At 47.0% G+C, this 19702-nt stretch overlaps 1 protein-coding gene across 1 annotated transcript; it reads right to left on the bottom strand.

Moving 5' to 3' along the window:
- Positions 1-437: 437 nt before the first annotated feature.
- CDC42EP1 (CDC42 effector protein 1) lies at positions 438-17699 on the bottom strand. The gene is made up of 4 exons (XM_083462359.1): positions 17499-17699; positions 10341-11381; positions 2445-5387; positions 438-2302 (listed from the first exon to the last, which is right to left on the bottom strand). The coding sequence occupies exons 2-3, from the start codon at positions 10756-10758 to the stop codon at positions 4549-4551; spliced, it is 1257 nt and encodes a 418-aa protein (XP_083318485.1). The 5' UTR covers positions 10759-11381; positions 17499-17699; the 3' UTR covers positions 438-2302; positions 2445-4548.
- Positions 17700-19702: the final 2003 nt, after the last annotated feature.

The following is a 19702-nucleotide window of genomic DNA, read 5'->3' as shown; positions in this document are numbered from 1 at the left end:
AAAGGCTGAGGCCTGTGAAAGATGCTTTTCAAGGGGGCTGAAAGCATTTGTGAACTAGGTAAGGCAAAAAGAGGTTGAGAATTCTGGGGTCTGTGTTGCTGCAAGAAAGAAGAATGCTTCTTCTGTGGTTATGAGTATTTGGGCAACTAACCTCTGACGCATCATGTAGACTCACAACCAAAGAACACTGTCCAATCAGACTCTTCCTAGGAGTCTGGTAAAATGATTAGTCATTCATTCATCCCCAGTCTCATCACCATTTTACTAGCCTAAGGAAGGAGACTTCAGTTGTTGGGAAACTGCAGGAGGAACTCTGAATGGGTGTGATATGTTGGTGTAGGGTGCATGGGTGGATCTTGCAACCAAGGACCCTTATTCCAGATCCCTAAAGTTGTCCCAGTCTCAAGGGGGAAAAAAAAAGACTACCACATCACCAGTCAGTATATAATATATGTGTATAAAAATTGTAATATTGAGAACAGTTAATAAGTGCAAGGAATACATAGAAGGGGGGGAATCTTTGGTTTGAAGCTTATCAGATAAACCAGAAAGATCTTGGAGAGATGTTTGTCAAGAGCAAGCAACACAAGGTCTCCTCTCTGCTTCCCTATAACATATAGAAAAATGGCCAGGAAGCTATGGAAGCTCCAATGGATGACTGGTTTTTCACACACCGTCAATCCCTTGGGGCATGGGTTGCCAACATGACACTCATGGACCCACACCCACCCACAGACACATTCACTGACACGCACAAGGTTCTGTTTCCCTGCCTGCTGAAATTAAGCCAATGGAAATCATAGCCAGTGGAGAGCTTTTCCCCAAGGCTAATTGTGGAGCCAAGGGTAATGAGGAGAGGGTGGTTTGTGACACCACCACCACCAAAAATCCACACACACACCCGTACCACAATTAGGCTCCAAAGATTCGTATTTCCCCCCTTTTACTATTATATTATGGGTTTTTATGTTGTAAGCCGCCCTGTAGTGTTCTGATGAAGGAAAGTATAAAAAATTTAATAAATTAATAATAAAAATACAGTCGCCTAATCATTGTGGTGGGGAAGCGATCATCCTGATTACTGGAGCTTGAGGAGAGAAGGTTAACTCTTGCCTCCCCATCCTCACTCTCCAGTAAGATTACATCCACTGGGGTTGCAAAAGGAAGCAACGACACTTTCCCCCCCAAGTCTAATTGCTGGCAGAGGGGGGAGTTTGCATGTGTGTGTAGTTGCCATGTATTTATGTGTGCTTGGTTTTGGTGTGAGCATGGTGCCTTGCAGCAACACTTTTATCTGGTTTGCCCACAGGCTGGGGGGGGGGGACTTGGTGATCCCTGCTTTAGGCCTAAACCAGTCATGTCCTTAAATGTGCCGTTGCATTTAACATTCTCATTGATACACACACACACACACACACACACACACACACACACACACACACACACAGTGGTACCTCGGGTTAAGAACTTAATTCGTTCTGGAGGTCCATTCTTAACCTGAAATATAAGTATAAGGCAGCTTCCTTTTTTAAAAAGTGCATGTTAAATGCAAAGGTACATCTAGTCTGGCTGTTAGATTTAACCCAGTGCTTCCTAGAACCCCGCAGTAACCACCAGGTTGACCAGCCCTGAAATACCAGTGTGAGCCGAGTATTGAATCTCTCCACAAATGCCATTTATGTATAACTGCAACTGCAACTCTTCAAGTTCCTCAGGCCACCAGTGGGTTGAGGTCAGCAAGTCAAAACCCACGGGAGTGAGGAACAGCCGTTGGCGAAGCCTTCCTCCACAGTGCTTGTCTATTATATTCCTGCTGTTACTTCCTGCTTTCCTTTCCCTGCTCCTGCCACATAGATCTCGTTGGCAGTTTTTGCAGGAATGGGCTTCCTCCAGCCACTGCCAGCTCGTTGAACAATCAGAGTGCTGTGAGGGACAAGTTGTGTGACCTCATCCCCCAGAAATCTCTGCCTTGGCACAAAAACCTCTCTGTGTGAGAGTCGGGGAAAACGGGCTCATTCCAGAGAGGCTGCATCGCCAAGAGGCATCTAAACCAGAGGACACGTGGAGCGCTGTGATCCAACACCCCTTGTTGAGCAGAGACACCAGGAAGGAGAGGAAAGGACAGGCAAGGGTTCCCCACTGTGTGCTCTAATCATTAACGCTCTTGGACAGAACTAGCAGTATACAAACAGTATACAATACTGGACCTTGCTGGACAGAATTGCGGAGAAAAGAGTTCCTGAAGGGTGTATATATTATGGGCAACAAAAGACTCCTTTGCCTTATCTGTCCCTCCCAAACACTGGCGTTTCCCCGCCAAAAGCATCCCTATGTGTAATTTACCAGCTCAAAGGCTTGACCATATTCACTCTTTCTAGGGTGGGAAATTGTTGCTGTGGGAGAATATTTCCCGTGAGGTACATTTCAAATGTACTTCTCCCCACTTTGTTAGTGAAACTTGAGACCCTATTCTGGACTGGTGTTTGCTTGAGTCAACCCAGCTAGACACCAAGAGAACAAACTTTATGGAATCTTTTTGCAGTAACAGGGTCAGGGAGGGAGAGGAACAAAAATGCATCTTCTTGGGTCTTTCTGAACATGATTTCTATGGGAAATCATGTTGTGTGATGCATGCTGATTCTTACTGGCAGCCATATCAGATGCTGTACAATGACTTCTTCCTCATGGCTGGTATGTCCTCTGAATAGCAAGCGTTTGCTCTTTGGCATCCGCCTCATCCCCTTTTGTTTATCATCTAAATAGTTTCTTGAGAGCAGAGTGATTTGACCACAGAAAAATGCAGACAGGGCTGGAAAAAGGCTGTGTATGAGTATCTCCTAAAATATGCAGAGTGGGGGGCAAGGGACTTAGGAGCATGATTCTTATGTTGTTACTATGATAGGAGAAGATGACAACAACCCCCAGCCTTTTCTGTCAGGACCTCTTCAAAATGTGCCTCATGAGAGGATTCAGAGTGACCCAGCTCATGTTTCACACGAGGCGTTTCCCCGCCAAAAGCATCCCTATGTGTAATTTACCAGCTCAAAGGCTTGACCATATTCACTCTTTCTAGGGTGGGAAATTGTTGCTGTGGGAGAATATTTCCCGTGAGGTACATTTCAAATGTACTTCTCCCCACTTTGTTAGTGAAACTTGAGGTGGGGTACTGTCTTGGAGGACTCGATAATGCCGTTATGTTTGTCTGAATGGGCCCCCGAGGCCACATCTTTGAGGACAGGGATGGGGAAAACCAGATGTTTTTAGATTCCATCTTCCATCATCCTGCTCATTGGCCATGTTGGCTACTGCTGGTGGGAATTTGGTTCCAACATCTGGAGCGCCACATGTTCCCTATGTGGGACAAGTTAGGCATGTTAAGGCAGACTGAGGGGCTCCACCCAGCTATACCCTGAGAAGCGCTTTTCTTCCAGAACAAGCAGACTGTGGGTGAGCTACCACAATGGCAGTGAGGCTGTGAGTGCTGGGGACACAGTTAAAAAACAACAGGTATGGCTTATGGGCCTTACATGCCCTATTCCTGCTCTAGGAGACCCAGGGAGCAGGGTGAAAAGAGGCCCCCCTCTGTCTCCCATTTTGTGAATTGGATTCCTACACTTACACAAAATGGAGGATCCTGAACTCAATTCCTGTGCAATCCCTGGAAGCAGGGTGAATAACAACTTCATAGATAGGCTTCCCTGGAATGAGCTCAGAGTGATACCTCAGAGAAGACCAAAATGTACATTTCCTCAACAGAATGCAAAAGGAAGGATAAACAGACCAAGTCCAATCCAGGTTTCAGTAAATGAAGAAACGGATGGAGCACCAAAGAGGATGGAGCAGATTGAGGTCAAATCCAATCCAAGTCTGGTGTTCCTTATAAGCAGAGGAAAGAGGACATCTTGGATGGTTTGATGTTCGAATATCGGACTGGAAGATTAGCGACTGTGATCTTTACCTCAAGCAGAAAACATAAGTATCTCCTGATAGGTGAATAATGTTGCATTGGGACTGAAGGAAGCCTAGCATTTTATGGCTTTTCCTGTTCCACCTAGACCTCAGGTTTGCTCCTTTTTCAAAAAACTTTCCTTCTTATAATTGTTTGACAGTGGTGTGCAGGGTCTCCTTGGTTTTTCCCCTCTTTCCTTAAGAGTAAATGGAGAGGTCATGACACAATTTGCAGTGACAGAATCAGTCAGCCAATGGGGTTAAAGGGAAATGTGAACTCATTAACACCTGTAAATGCTGGCTGCATCGCAGAGCCATGACCTCAAAGAAAGAGCCAACAAAGGCTGGCCGTCTCCTTTGTATGGTTCTGCTTTGCTTCTGTCCCTTTCTTTAGACCACCAAAGCCGGAAGGAGGAGCAGGAGAGCAAAGCAGGTAATTGAGCTCCCTCCTTCACCGGCCTATCACTATCTAGAACATCTCCAAAGAAGGCTAACCCTGTGAGTTCACACACCAGTCGGCCTGCAAGGTGCATAGTTCCCTTTAACACTGGTCTCTCCTGGGAGTGTGATGGGAGGTCACAAGAGAACATCTACAGCTGTTCAAACCTTAACTTCATCGTCCTCCTCATCAACATAGTCAAAGGAATCACTGTGCCTCTCCCTAGCAATGCTTGCTCCATCTCTGTAGACCTCTTCTTCTTCTTCTTCTTCTTCCTCCTCCTCCTCGTCTTCCTCCTCCTCTACTCTGTGGTGCCATCTGGCCTTGCGTTCCTGCTGTTCAGCCTTCAGTCGCCACATGTTGGCATCTGGGCTTTCCCACAAGGCTTGGTTTCTTGGCTCTTCTCGCTGCTGCAGGCTGCGGTAGGAAGCTAAAATCTGGGCTGCCCGGTTGAATTCTCTTGCTTCCGTGTCGCAGCCATTCTGGTGCTCTTGCCAGTGGGTTTCTTTCGGCACTGCTCCCAGCTCAGAGGGCAGGTTCTTTCCCCTAGAGCAAGGCGACCCTTCCTGCGACGACTCTCTGGAATGAAAATCCCCATTGGCACAAACGGATTGCACCAGTGGTGAACTGGCCTCGGAGCGAACCCAAAGGCTTGATGCAGTTTTGCTCTCTTCACTTTTAGCATGAAGAGACCCTGGTCTCCAGGGCAATGAGTCCTCCCCACTGGTGTCCTCTGGGCAAAGAGGTGAGGCAATGTCGCTGCAGGCTGAAATTTTGCCCTCCCCTCTTTCCTCCTCTTCCATGTCGCTGTGGCCGTGATCTCCCGAGAAGCTGATGACATGGAGGAGTTCACTCATCAGGGAGGGGCCAAGGTCAAGGTCAAGGCGAAAAGACAGCAAGGAGTCTGAGCGATTCAGCACTGATTCGGCACGGTGGGAGCTTTCCTGGGTCTTCTCAGAGCGCGGAACACGAGGGATGGTGCAGAATCCAGATTCCACTCCTGAAAAGGCAGTGAAAGCAATGGTCAGAACAAAGCATGGGAGAACCTGTCCTTTGCAGTACACAGCCTTCTCCAATGTGGTGCCCTTCAGATGTTTTCGAATGTAACACCCATTACCCCCACATCCATTGGGATGGGAATTGTAATCTAACAACTTCTAGGGAGAATCAGGTTGGGGAAGGCTGGGGTAGGATGGCAATCCTCTTATCCATATATGATGCAAAACTTATGGATGGGTCAGCATTAGTCTCCAGATATCCCAGGGAAAGGGAAAGCTGTTTCGTGTGGCCCAGTCTTTCTTTTTAAAACCCTGAGAGTCTCTGTCCCTCACAATTGGAGAGATGTTAACAGATGTGATAGCAAAAGAAGGGTGAAAACTAAGCAAGCATGTCAGAATGAAGACCACATTTATTACGTTTGACAACTGATATGGCTTCTAAGACCCAGTTTTGCTGCTTTTCAAGTGCTTAGTCAAGGTTTCTTTGCATCAGAGGATGGCAATTTCAGGATGAGGTTATCGCAGAAGGAGCGCACTGTGTCAAGCTAATGTTGATTCACATTTGCTATGCTCATGCACGTTGTGTTAATAGCATGCAACTAAAATATGCAAATTAGCCACAGCTCAGTGGCTTATGAGCTACTTCCAATGAGCAGCTCTTGATGCTAAGAGCAAATGGTTCATCCCTGAGCTCACCCGGTATCCTCCCTCCCTCCAACAGAGTCTCTATCAGATGTAGAGAGGAGAGGAAATATGTGACATCTCAGTATGATAACTGCACACCACTTTTCTTGCTTCTCTTTTCCATCCTCTGGCAAATAAAACTCAGTGGCCTGAGCTTCCCAAACTTTCAAAAACCAGGGCAGAGGGTTTACTCATTTACTCAGTCAGCTCCCAGAAAGGTAGGAGGAAGGTGTTTACCTTGGAGTTAGGGGGCAGGCTAGTTAATACTTTGCCTTTGCCCAATCAGTCATGGCTCAGGGGTGAAATACCAAGATTTGGGGGTAAGAAGGATGCTTCTTACATCACCCCAAACCAAGGGTATCCAAGGTGGTTCCCTCCAGCTGTTGCTGGACTCCATCTCCCTAAACTCCAGCCATTGGCCATGCTGGCTGGGGCTGATGGGAGCTGCGAGTCCAACCACAGCATTGGCTAGCCTTGCCTCTATGCCTGTCAGCTGTAGGGTGGGCTGTGTCCTCTATACAGAGGCAGAAAGAGGGGGATTGATGCTGCCTTGCTAGATCCATTGGGCATAAACTGATGGGCGATCCAATAACTGCCTAATAACTCAGGGCACTCTCCAGTCCCTCTCAAGTGCTACAACAAGTAGTGTGGGGCTCATTGGTTTAGAGATACTTTGATGTAGAGGCTGATCACTTTTAAGTTAATAGCGTTTGTGAATAACCTTTAGTCTTTTGTGTACACCGTTATGATAAGAGCAGGGCGAATTCTGCACCAGGGACATTTGGCCTTGAGTGATGAAATCGTAGGGTTGGCTGCGCCGCAAATAAATAGCAAGCAATGAGATTGCAGGCTTGATTGCACTGCAATATTAGCTGGATGAATTGGAGAGAATGGGGAACCAGGTCTACATTTGAATGACTGACCCAGGCTTCTCCTTTACTCATAAAGCTGGTATTAATCTGGGTGAAAAGAAAAGGCGATATAAAGAAATCTGGGGGCGGAAGGATGTGTGCGCAGCAACTGCTGCATGGCTTGCAGTGTTCGACAGAGGGCAGCGTTGCCCTGCTCTCTTCCTTGATGAAAGCCAGGCAGGCGCCAGCAATGCTAGAGGGGGCCAGGCAGCTGGGGGAAAGCCATTCTGCAGCAACAGGAGCTCAGAACAGAGACCGTTATTCACCTCCCTGCTAGTCCCACCTCAGTGCAAGTGCTGCAGTGTGGACATTTCGTATTGGGCATGCAGAGTCTAGACAGAGGAAGCAGCGTCTCTGTTTAAGCAGTGAAAGTCAGGCTAGCTGCTATGCAAAGCTATGAGCTCAAATCACCACAGGGCTAGAAGCTTTAGTTATGCTGGCTAGTGGAGGGTCTAGGTTCCCCCTTTTAGGTGAACCAGGCAATGCATTTTGCCAGTGGAGCAGGGTTGCCCTATTGCACCCTGTCTGTCTGCTTCTCCCTCCATTCAGTACTCTCTGTTCCAGGACCCATGTTACTGTCACCTTTCCCCCATATCCCCCTCTCTTCCTTTCTCCTCTGCCAAACATGCTGTAAATTCTTTACCCAAAACACACACACACGCAGTCCTATTTCCTAACAGCTGCATGTTCGGCATTTGTTGCCTGAGACAAACATCCAGACTCGAGACAAAAAAGACAGGCTTTTCCAGAGCCTCTGACAAGGCTGCTCCCAAATTATTTAACTACCACCTTACATGCCCATGACTATCTGACAATACTGGACAAACCAGGAAACTGATGTACAGCCCAATCCTAGTTTATGTGACAGTGAAATTATCTCCACTGCATTTGCACATTGAAGACTTCTAAAACAATTGGGCACAGGACTGAAGCCTTAGATTTCTTTCTCCATCTTTTATTTCCTTCTCTTCCACACTTACTAACCCCTAAAGTAATGCCAGTACTGTAAAATACCAGCCAGTTTTTGTCTCACATATTATTATTATTTTTTTAAAAAAAAATTCTAAGCTGAAAAGGCTACCAGTATGGCTTACATGGGAATACAAGCAAGACTCGTTACATATCTTGATTCCAATCACAAATCAAATATATTTTAAAAGCAAAAGTGTTAATGCTATCTTCACTCACATGCACTGCGCACATTCAGCATAAGTTGTGAAAAGCTTTTCCATGCTATGCAAATGATACACACATATGTCCTGTATGCCAGTTGGGGGTAACCTGTCTTTTCCAGAGGTACAATTTGTAAATGTGCAGGGTTTTTCACAAATAACACTGAGCATGCAGATGAGGCAGAATTGATGTCTAGAGTTTCCAGACTTGAAGGGCTTGTGAAAGGCTTGAATCTCCAAGTGGGCAAGGCTGCATTTAATAATAATAATAATAATAATAATAATAATAATAATAATAATAATAATAATAATAATAAGAAGATGGTGCATGCAGCTTTCAGTCTGGCATGAGCTGGCTGCAAATTATAGCATAGACACGCTCTGTGTGTGCATCTGCCCTACTCTCCTCTCCTCTCCCAATTAACCTTTGTCTCCAGGACCCATCTCCATGACACCACCAAGGGCCACCACAAGGACTCTGGTTTGGGCCCTGAAATTTCAGGGTCTGGGATGCTCTTGACCTGACCTGGCAACTCTAGCAAGGACAGCAATAGCACTATCCTCCCCTTAGGATGCTCCATACTGTCATCATTTGCAGTCAGCAGCAGATGGTGGGGTTGGGTGTTGCTGTTCACCTTACTTCCAGTTGCTTGCACTGCTGCTGCTTACCATAGAGACGTGAGGCAGTGGCAAGGCCAACATGGTGCAAACACACTGGCAGGGACAATCCAGCACTCCTGCTGGTGTGTTTGCACCCACCCACTTCTCCCTTCCTCCATTACTTCCTGGTAAGCAGCAGCAATATGACCAACCAGAGGTCAGGTGAGCCATGGTGCCACACACCTCTGTCTGCTACTGTTCACAGTTCAGCAGACATCAATTATTTTTCTCTCCTGGTTTGCTTGTACATTTTAATCTAATTTGACTCGCTCATGATGTCTGCAAAGCTGATCTTGTTGCTCTTGATTATTTTGCTCTAATTTCTACCAGTTTAGCTCTTGCAAAGTTAAGCTTGCTTATTTGCTAGTAACATGGTAAAGAAAGAAAGAAAGGAAGGAAGGAAGGAAGGAAGGAAGGAAGGAAGGAAGGAAAAAACCCAGCAAAGGACATCAGAGAGTAGCACTTTGATCTAAAGTAAACAATGAAGAAACAGATGAGAGAGAAAAGTAATAAGCAAGTCAATAAGCCAGGGTAGTAGAGGTATGCAAGCAAACAAGAAAGAATCAGTAGCTGTCCTATAGAAGACCCTATGCACTGCACTGACCTAATGTTTACTCTGAGGAAAATAAGACGTCTCTGAAACATTAGTCATTCCTGAAAATATCCAGGGCCTTTGCTTTGCTTTCCTGTAATATTCACTAACAGCATGTATAGTTGCAATGAGAGATCTACCCTGCCCCTTCTTTTCCTTTTCCCTTGTTTTTCCCCAAACCATGTTTCCCATCATCAGTCTTTCAGACTTCTGTGGAGAACTGGGTAGACCAGAAAACATACGTAGCTATTTCTAGCCTCTTCTTAATGGTGCCAGGAGTATGTGCAGTGCATTCTGGGATTGCATGACTTGGCAGAAATATCACTGCTTGTACACTGGTGGAAGTATATTGGAAAAGCCATCACAAGGAAATGGATGAGATCTATGGCGCATACTTAAATGCTTTGCTACCATTTCCTGGGGGGGGGGGGAGATTTATGAAAACACTCAGAGTCCTGGAGAGCTACGTCCCAACCAAAAACCTTCTATCTCCTTAGCTTTCATTTTATATTATGTTACTCACTTAAAAGTCTTCTAGACCTAAACATATGTACAGTCATGTTTGCCGGTGATGCCTGTGGAACAACTTAAATGCAAGCCTGTCATTTAATGTTGTTTATTGGACACGTTGCAATGACTCAGGAGAAAGTACTGATTTGTTAGTACAGCAAGCTGCAGACTTGTGTTGTAACAAGTAAAACAACTGAAGAAAAGAGATTTAATGGAATAGATAGAGAAAGAGCAATGAGGAATAGTTGTACTATTACGGAAGAGGCCAAGTTCAACATGCTGCCCTTAAACATGCACAGCACTCCTAAATAAACAGAAATCTCAAACGTATTCAGTAAAGAAGTATTTGCATATGTGTAGGATTGTTTTGATTGCACACCTAAGAGTGAAGCAAGGCAAACCAATCCACCACCAGATGCCACCTACCATAGCCAGAGAAGCTGTTGGGAGTGCTCTTGAAGGCAAAGGGAACTCCAAAGCCATCGCTCCCGTAGCTTCCTTCATTGAGCTGCGGCAGTGATACGGCGTTCTTGATGATGGGTGAGATGGCAGGGGGAGTAGGAGAGGCCTCGTCCTTGTTCCTGCTTCCTCTGCTTCTTAGCGGGCTTCTCCTCACGTGCCACAGTGTCCGAGCAAAGAAGTTGTTGGGCTTGGCTTCCTCGCCGCCATGGTTCCTGAGGAAGGAAGTGTCCCCAAAGGCATCGCCGCCACGACCCACATGCATGGTATGGCGGAAGTCCCCCAGTGGTGGGCTGATCATGTCCGGGGTCAGCTCCACTTTGAGACGGCGCTTGCTGTGGGAGCCAGACACCCAACCAATCACCGGCAGCTTCCCAAGACTCATCTCCTAGCCCGTTTATCGAAACACTGTCTCAGAAATACAACGAGGTGCCGTTCAAGAGAGGTGGGCACAACTCTGGAGGTGTTTGTGTCTCAGTGACCTGTCACAGTCCAGGATCCCGCCATCACTTGTCCTTCTGCTTTCTTTCTTGCTTCAGAGGTCTTTCTTCCAGCCTATTCAAGACCAACCTGTTGTGGAACTTCTAGGTTTCCAGCTGGGTGTGGGCACCTGATTTCCACCCACCTCTGTAGATCCCCTAGATAGCGTCTCTTCACAGCTTTAAGGAAGCCACCAGGCTAATTTGTTTCTTCCAGGTTTGGGCCTTCAGGAATGCAGAGAGGATGTGTGTAGACTGGAACCCCTGTCTCTCTCTCCTTGGACAGAGGGAGGAGAAGCAGTGATCAAGGAGGCTGTTGTTACACCGGTCGTTGTTCCTGTCTGGCTGGAAGTGTGCAAAGCTGGAGGATTAATGCTAATCCGCTAACTCTTCTTCCGCCTGCTCTTTCTCTCTCCCGGCTTCTCTTATTCCACCTCCCACCGGTATGGGAGCTGGCTAACAGATGGGACAGCAGGTCGCCAGAGCCAGAGTCAAATGCCTTGATCCTGGATTCCTGCTGTAAGAGGTTCTGAAAAAAAGACAGAAAGGAAGGTGAGGCTCCTGAGCTGAGATGGTCTGAAACTGAAAACCTCAGAAGTGAGACTTTGCTCAACTGCTTCTTGTCGCCAACTTGTGTAGCAAAAGCTCACTTTTTGCATTGTGCTCCATGGGGCCCATTAAATAGGACTTCATCTAAACGACTAAACAACAACATCTCAGATGCCCCACCAGGTGGGTGAGGTTTTCTGCCTGTTATGCTTTAGTGCTCTCATGGTTTATATTTAGTGCAATATTGTTGGTCAAGCAGTTGTGGAGAAGGCACAAGGTCTTCCAATAAGCAGGGAAGAATAACTTTCCCCCTTATCTCCCCACTCTGCTAGCATGGCTCAGGATGGCCAACAAGATAATTTGATGGTGGGTGGAGGTTGTCCCAATTTATTATATCTGCATAAGTTTCATTGGTTACCAGTGATTACCATTAAAACCTGGCATGGCTTAAGTCCAGGGTACCTTAGGGACCATCTCCTTCCATATCACCCTGCCTGCTTCTTAAGATCCTGAGAGGCCCTTCTCTGTGTCTCATGGAGGGTGGGAAGCCTGCTTCAGTGGGGTGGGAGGGCCTTCCAAAGGGCAGCACCCTGATGAAGGCACACCTGACCTTGCCCTATGAAGTGTGGTGGGTTGGCTTATCCACTCACTTGTTTTTCACTGCTTGTTGTACACTCTTATTCTGGCGGGTTCTTATGCATGTAGCAGATAACACTTTTTTGTTTTGACTTCAACTGTTCACCTTATCTCATTGCCCTGACTTTTTTAAAAAACAAAAAAACAGAAAACCATAATTTTTAAAATGTTTTGGAAGCAGCTCTGAATGGTATTTTGCTCAGGGTTTGAAATTTCAACAATGACGAAAAGTTCACCGGTTTGACACGTTGCCAGATTCCAGTACAAAATTTCCTTTCATTGAGCTGGCTCCCAAGAAATGCTCTTATGCCCATTTCTCAGCTGAATACCCCCCCCTTTTTTAGCCTGTTGCCTTGTGCCGGCCCTGCCCTTAGCCGTTCCAGGAGCTACATCCCACCCCCCTCTCCATTTGTTCCCTCTCTTGCGGATCACCTTGGAAAGCACAGGTGCCAAGGCAGGCTAGAATGCCATGCTCTGTGCCAGGGCCACGTCTCCTTCCCAGCCCTGGCTCTTGTTTGCTTACTCAGGGCCCCTCTTATCTACGCAGCTGGCAAATGAAAGATTAAAAACCTCAAACTGGGATTTATGACAGACATTGACTGCCCTCCCCCCACCCCAGGAGGGGGAGAAAACAGTGACCCTCTGCCCTTCATCCCTTGGGCAGCCAGTGTCACTTGTCCGTCTACAAAAGGACACTGAAGTGGAGGTCACCCATGGGGGTGAAGGCAGCCTGAAAAAATCACAAGATGGATCGCAGTAGTAGTAGTAGTAGTAGTAGTAACAACAACAACAACAACTCCCTCTCCCCAGTGGATTTGCTATTTGCTACTTGCATTCAGTGCCTGCAGTGCTATAGCCTTCTTCTTAAATAATGGAAGGAGTTAGTCTTAAGCACATGGTGCTGCCTTCTGCCTGGGACCTTCCTCTACCATGTGCAACTATGACTTCCATCACTATGGAAGAAAGAGCTTGCTTGCCTTTACTGATAACTTTGTACACAGGTAGGCCACCCACACCCCACCTGAGCTCCATGCTGCCCTTCACCATCTTTGGCGCAGCACCCAAACTCGGGATGAGGCAGGGAGAGAGAAAGAAAGAATGAATGAATGAATGATGGATGGATGGATGGATGAAGAGGAAAGAGGAATGAATGAAGTGAGAGAGAAAATGGTTGTTTGTGTGTGTGGAGAGACTGTATGGATGACACATGAATTATGAGGAGACAGGTAGAGAGAGAGAAGTGATGTCCATTTCTTTTTCTTTTTACTCCAACTGCCACCACCTCCCAACCACCTTTCCCCCAAGGGAATATCCACTCCCCCCCCCGCCCAACCCGGGAGGTAATACATGAGCTTTATTCAAACATACTCTCTCATTCACTTGACAGGAGCTAATGAGGAATGCAAGATGCAATGTTTATTTATTTTTTAATATGTGTAGCCCACCTTCCTTTAAAAAAAAAGAAATCCAGGACAAATAGATAATATGTATCAATAATAATCAAATATAAAAATAATATTTTTTAAAAAATTCATCAGAAGTGCTATCAGTTTTGCCACCTTCTTTATGGCAAGGCTCTCCTATCTTTAACAGCTGCAGGGGCCAAAATTCAATAGGTATAGTTTTATCCAAGAACAGAGATGCAATAGTTGAATTCTTCCCATCATGCAGCTGTTAGAGGCCCCAAAGCCCTGCCAATAACAAATAGTGGCAACCTAAAATACAGTTATTGTAAATAACAGTTGCCAACTTTTTTCTGGCAGTGTTTCTGTACATTTCACAGCTGCACAACAAGCACAAATTCAAGAAATTCCCAGGCTTTTCTTATCAACGTATCTCCATGCTGAGAATATTTCCAGCTGGATTTTCTGTGTGTCACGCAGCTATGAAAGGCACAGGAGCCCTTTCAGGAAAAAAAGAAGGGACTGTTGATGAAAATTTATCTTGCTTTTAATTCTCCCATTCCCTATATACACCACAGAGATACAATGCACAGCTTAGAGCAGCCTTCATAAATCTAGTGCTGGTGTTTTAGACTAAAACTGCCATTAACCCAGACCCACGTTAGCTGGGACTGATGGGAGCTGGTGTACAAAACATCTGGAAGGCACCAGGTTCAGGAATGATGGAGTCTAGAGCCATCAGTGGACCACGTTGCCTGAAAAGCTCCAGAAGAAGGGGGTGCATTCCTGAGCCTTGCTTCCTCTGGAGCCTTCTCTCTTTGCAGGCTACGAGCAGAAACTAGGAATGTAAAGAATTGTAATATACATCATTTTAAGAAAAATATGTGCTGGTTAAGGTAGACACATGGAGTGACCAGAACCAAGGGAGAACGGGATCTCCTGTAACTTTGACAACGTTGAAGAAAACATAATTTTTGCAGCAGGTCTTGTCACAGTGTGGCATGTTTGAGAAAAGATGCACCCGCTGCTATTCCCTCTTCTACAAACTATTATCAAGTACAAAGCACTAGGCATCTCTTGCATCCAGTCAGTCTAGAGCTGCCGATTCAGGCTCTTCATTACGTCACATTCAAGTGCAGCCAGTGAGCAGGCCTGAATGTACTGTAGTTGGCAGATACTATATTTCTATTACTCCCTACATCATGCTGACCAACATGGCAGCTTTTGCAGGAAGCTGGGTGTGTATGGTCTCATTTCTTGCACAGTAGCCTATACATGTTCATGGGACATCTCTACAACTGTACAGTCAGGGATAAGCACTGACTCTTCTGTCCTCTCCCTTTCCCTCCAAGTCCCTCGTACTTCAGTCCATTTGTGAGTTTGAGTGTAGGAACCTATTCATTTTATTTGTGTACAGTGTACAATGGCCTGGTTGACACATCACATTAAACCATGGTTTAACACTGAGGGTGAACATCCAGCAGGCCACAGCTTCCCTATCCCTGGTCTAGAGTGTTGGGCTAGGAGGCCTGCATTCCTAGTGAAGCTCAGTGGGTGACCTTAGTCCAGTCACTTTCTCTCAACCAAACCTACCTCACAGGGTTGTTGTGAGGGGAAGTACCCTATTTGCCACTCTGAGCTCCTTGTAAGAAAGGCAGGACAAAAATATGAAATAAGCAATCATAGAATCATAGAATCATAGAGTTGGAAGAGACCACAAGGGCCATCGAGTCCAACCCCCTGCCAGCAGGAAACACCATCAGAGCACTCCTGACATATGGTTGTCAAGCCTCTGCTTAAAGACCTCCAAAGGAGGAGACTCCACCACACTCCTTGGCAGCAAATTCCACTGTCGAACAGCTCTTACTGTCAGGAAGTTCTTCCTAATGTTTAGGTGGAACCTTCTTTCTTGTAGTTTGGATCCATTGCTCCGTGTCCGCTTCTCTGGAGCAGCAGAAAACAACCTTTCTCCCTCCTCTATGTGACATCCTTTTATATATTTGAACATGGCTATCATATCACCCCTTAACCTCCTCTTCTCCAGGCTAAACATGCCCAGCTCCCTTAGCCGTTCCAATAAATAATTCCTGACACATACAATGAGCTCAAACCCTAACTCTTTGAGTCCTTGCTGCCCCGGGTGGCAAATGCCAAGCAGTGCCCTTCCCCTGCAGCCAGAAGACCTTGGTCTAATGCCCAAACCACAATGTGCCACTGGCTCCACAGAGCTCCTTATCTTCCATCTTTGGCCCTGCTCCCTCTTTCGTTCTTTCTCCTTCCAGCCAAGCTAGGCTGCTGCTTGCTGAGACTACCAAATTAGTCTGGAACGAAAACAACAAAAATCTTTCCCACTCACTAGAATTCACAGGCCAAACATCCAGTTATGCCTTTGTTTGAGGAAAGCTCCCGTGGTCAACAGATGAACAATGGCTTTTGTTCTGCTCCTCAGTCTATGTATTTCATCTGTCACATGTGCAGCGGACTCCTAAGCGTATTTACTTGGCTCGTCCAAATGAGTTCAACAGTTGCATACTCCCAAATATGGGTGGATAGGATTGCAGCCATTGCTTTACAGCATTTGCCAGCCTGGCCATCTGTCTAGAACAGGCTTTCCCAGCCTGGGGCCCTACAGATGTTTTGGGCCACTACTCCCTGCATGCCCCTGCTGATGGGGGTTGTAGTCCAACGTATTTGGAGGGCACCAGGTTGGCACAGGTGCTTTCCCTCTACTTTTCTAGCATCTCTCAGGTTGGATACCCAGCTTTCCTTCACCCCAGTCCGTCTATTGTAAGAACCCCAAAGAAAGAAGAGAGCGAACAACATGAAATGGCCACCATCTTCATGACGCCTCTTATTTTAGGGGATCCTTCTGGCTTGCTGTTGTCCAGCCCACCATAGTCACACTAAACTTAATCAATGTATCATGTTAGTTGCCCATTAGGCTTTCAGTTTTGACCTGGTAAAGTTCAAAGAGGTCACCAGAGATAGTTCTCTGTCAAATAAGAGTGAAAGGGAATTGGTCCAGGTGTCTCCTTGCTTGGAACAGCTAGAACCCAAATTGGCTTCCCTAAAGGTAGGAAAGAGATGATTCAAGGTGGTCTGAGAACAGAACTAGAACTGTTTGGAGTCACACTTTTGAGTGCAACGAATCCTTGCCCATTTCCCCTTGCTAGGCAACACTTAAAGCCATATCAGCTGAGCCATGTGGAACTGGAACCAGCAAAAGTCTAGAAGATCCTTCCGTTGGAGACAGTTTTCCTGCCCAGATCGGGAGAATAGTCTGGAAGGTCAACCTCATAAGCCTTGAAAGCAAAGTGACGTGTGTGTGTGTGTGTGTGTGTGTGTGTGTGTTTATCTGATCTTGAATGTCAAAGTACTTCAGATGCACCTGATGAAGTGAACAGTAGTCACGAAAACTTACGCCATAATACATTTGTTAGTTTTTAAGGAGCCACAAGACTTTGATCAAAGTACTTCCTAGTCCCTTCACATATACACACTCCCCCCCCCCCCGGAATTCCCTTTCTTGTCTGAAAAAGCAAAGTGGCCAGCTTAACCCTTCAAAGAAAAGATGATCCAAACTACTTTCACCTGGCGCGCGCACACATCACAACTTCTGCTTCAGTGCCCATTTTCCTCTGTGACATGGCTCCCTCTTGACTCCTTAGACCTTTCTCCACCCTGCTATCTCTTCTTCCCTCTCTGCTCATTTCTCCCCATCTACAAATCCCCTTTCAACTTACTTACATTTCTCTTTTCTCTTACATTGTCTCTCCCCTTCTCCTTCCAGTGCCCATCCCGCAAACAACTTGCTTTCCATTTCTCCTCCTGGCCTCTTTAAATTCACATTTTCCTATTACAGCTTCCCTCCGTTATTCCCTGCTTCTCATATGATGATGATGAGGATTTTATTAGCAGTTGCCATAGAGCTCTAGTTCCTTTAAGGCCCCCGATGTCACTCCCCACCCCACAGCTCCACTTTCCCCTTGCCAGCCCTGTCTGCCTCACACCCCTCATGTGTGACACGCATACAAATACCAAAAACTTTTGGACTTTACCTTATCTTGAGGGGACAAAAAAAGAGAAGACTTTCTGGGGAGCTTGGATTATTTTTTCCCCCCACAGCAAACTTGCCGGCACGCCCACAACACGGGGAGAGCGGTCCCCCTCGCCCCACACAGCCTGGTGAGGGATGCCAGTGACGTGAGAGACCCCCAAATCCTTCGCCCTCCGTTCCCTCACCGCGGGCATCCAGCACTGGAGCCGCTGGAGGAGGCACGAGAGGGATGTGGAGAGCGCGGGGCGGAGTTTCAGCCCGCCCTGACCAATCCGGAGCCGTCAGGGAACGAAGTCCGGAGGAATGGATTTCAAAAGTCCGGCCAGGGGGGAAATTCAGGAACTCCTGAGCCCCATCCTCCCCCCCCCCCGTCTTTCCACATGAGACTTCCGCCTCACGAAGCGTCTGGCATTCTGGCTGCTCCCCCCTCGCGAAGTGGAATGGAGGGCCAGCCTCTTCCCGCGCGCTCCCAACAAGACCTGCTTTTCGCCCAAAACTCGAGTGGAGAAAGTAGACGGTGCGCCACGCGCGCAAAGAGCAGCAGCGCGCATGGGACTTGAGAGCGTGGATCGCAGGCAGTGGCGCAGCGGGGTCCTTTTCAACACCCACCGTCCTTATTTTATGGGAGGGAGGGATTCAAGCGCATACCGGAGAGTTTTAAGTCCGCGCGCCATCCAAGTGTCTTCAAGCGCTCTGTCGCCCTAGCGTGACAAATCCATTTTGACTTCTTGTGCTTAGGATAGGAAAGCGCCGGGGGTTGCACTGCAAAATGTGGGATCAGGGGTGCCAACTTGAATAAAATATGGGGGGGAGGCAAGTGGGCCCTGCCCAGCATAATTAATCGCATGACGTGGTGTGTGTGTGACCATTTGAATGGCAATGTCCATCAACTTGGGGGGGGGCGGGTGCTGGACCCACCTCAAATATTTTTAGGGGCCCCCAAAGAGACCTTGACCACTAGAAGTTGGCTCCTATGCATGAGATGCACCAGCAAGTAAGGGGAAGGCATAGATAAACAGCAGCCCAGAAGCAAATCAGGATGAATGTGTAACCAGCCCACAATCAAATCAGAACAAATGCTCAAAGAAGGCCAGGCATCACCTAACTTCTGTGTAAACTTTGGGCAAGCAAATCAGAATGAATGCTCAATAAGCCTTACACCGCGGACCTTCAGCTGTGCAGCACACAGTAAACTCTTGTCTTGTCACCTCTCCTCCCTACCTTTCCATCCTTTACAGTTGAGTCTATATTGGCCATGCTGACTGGGGCTGATGGGAGCTGGGCTCCACCACCTTTGGAGGGCCACAAGTTCCACATCCCTGCTGTAGTGAGTCTAGTTACTTCCAGAACAGATTGCCATAATGAGCTCCGGATGGGACTGCCCTTTGGTTCAGAATGCAGCTACCAGGTTTCGGTCTGGAGTCAGTAGATGAGATAATACTACAACTATTCTCTTCTAGCAAAACTGGTTAGCAAGTTGTTTCTGGACTCGGTTCAACCCAAACACAGATCTTTGCTATCTTGTCCTTGATTCTTTTCTAACACTGGCATCCTGTTCAGGCATTTTAAGGTAGTTCAGAAAACATACTTTCCTCTGCAAGTCTTATCCTGGAAATATGCAAATCCTACCATGGTACGACCAGGTTCCATGTGCGAAAACAGTTTGCTAAGTCTTGAGATAAAGTTCTCTGGGCAAACACACCCATGCAGTGACTCCCGGTAAGTTCATGGGAGACTCTCGGCTGTAGCAGTTACTGAGTCCTTGATGCAGTAGGGACAGAAGCAGGGGACATTTGGCCAGATGTAGCAATGGGTTGGTGTTTGGGGCAGGTGCTGCAAACCAGTGTCAATAATCAGAGCCAGCACTGGGCGGGACCATTCATGAAAGCCCTATAATTTAGGTCAGGCTGCATTGGCAGAGGTGGGGAACCTTTTGCAACCTGAGGGCCACATTTACTTGTGGGCAACCAGAAGGGGGCCACATATCAGTAGTGGGTGTGGCCTGGACACGCCCCACGCTCCATGGCTGATATGCCCATCTATCCAGGCAATCAAGCAAAAAGTCTTACCACAAGTCAAGGATATATTCCAGCCAGGTAAGTTCACTAGAGGAGGATGCAGAGGCAGGACAGTGAGGGGTGTGGCTTGTGGGGGGATGAGTTGGGCAAGTCTCAAGGACCGCATAGAGAGGACTAGAGGGCCACA

This window comes from Podarcis liolepis (genome assembly GCF_965112155.1).
Source record: "Podarcis liolepis genome assembly, chromosome: 10".
NCBI lineage: Eukaryota > Metazoa > Chordata > Lepidosauria > Squamata > Lacertidae > Podarcis > Podarcis liolepis.
Note: the sequence above shows the minus strand (reverse complement) of the source record. Positions and strands in the feature narration are given on the sequence as shown.

Bases quoted from the DNA above. Each gene is read 5' to 3' on its own strand.
- CDC42EP1 (XM_083462359.1), bottom strand. From the start codon at position 10,758: ATGAGTCTTGGGAAGCTGCCGGTGATTGGTTGGGTGTCTGGCTCCCAC. The intron at 5,388-10,340 runs GTAGGTGGCATC...CTGCCTTTTCAG, and splicing joins CAACAGCTTCTCTGGCTATG to GAGTGGAATCTGGATTCTGC.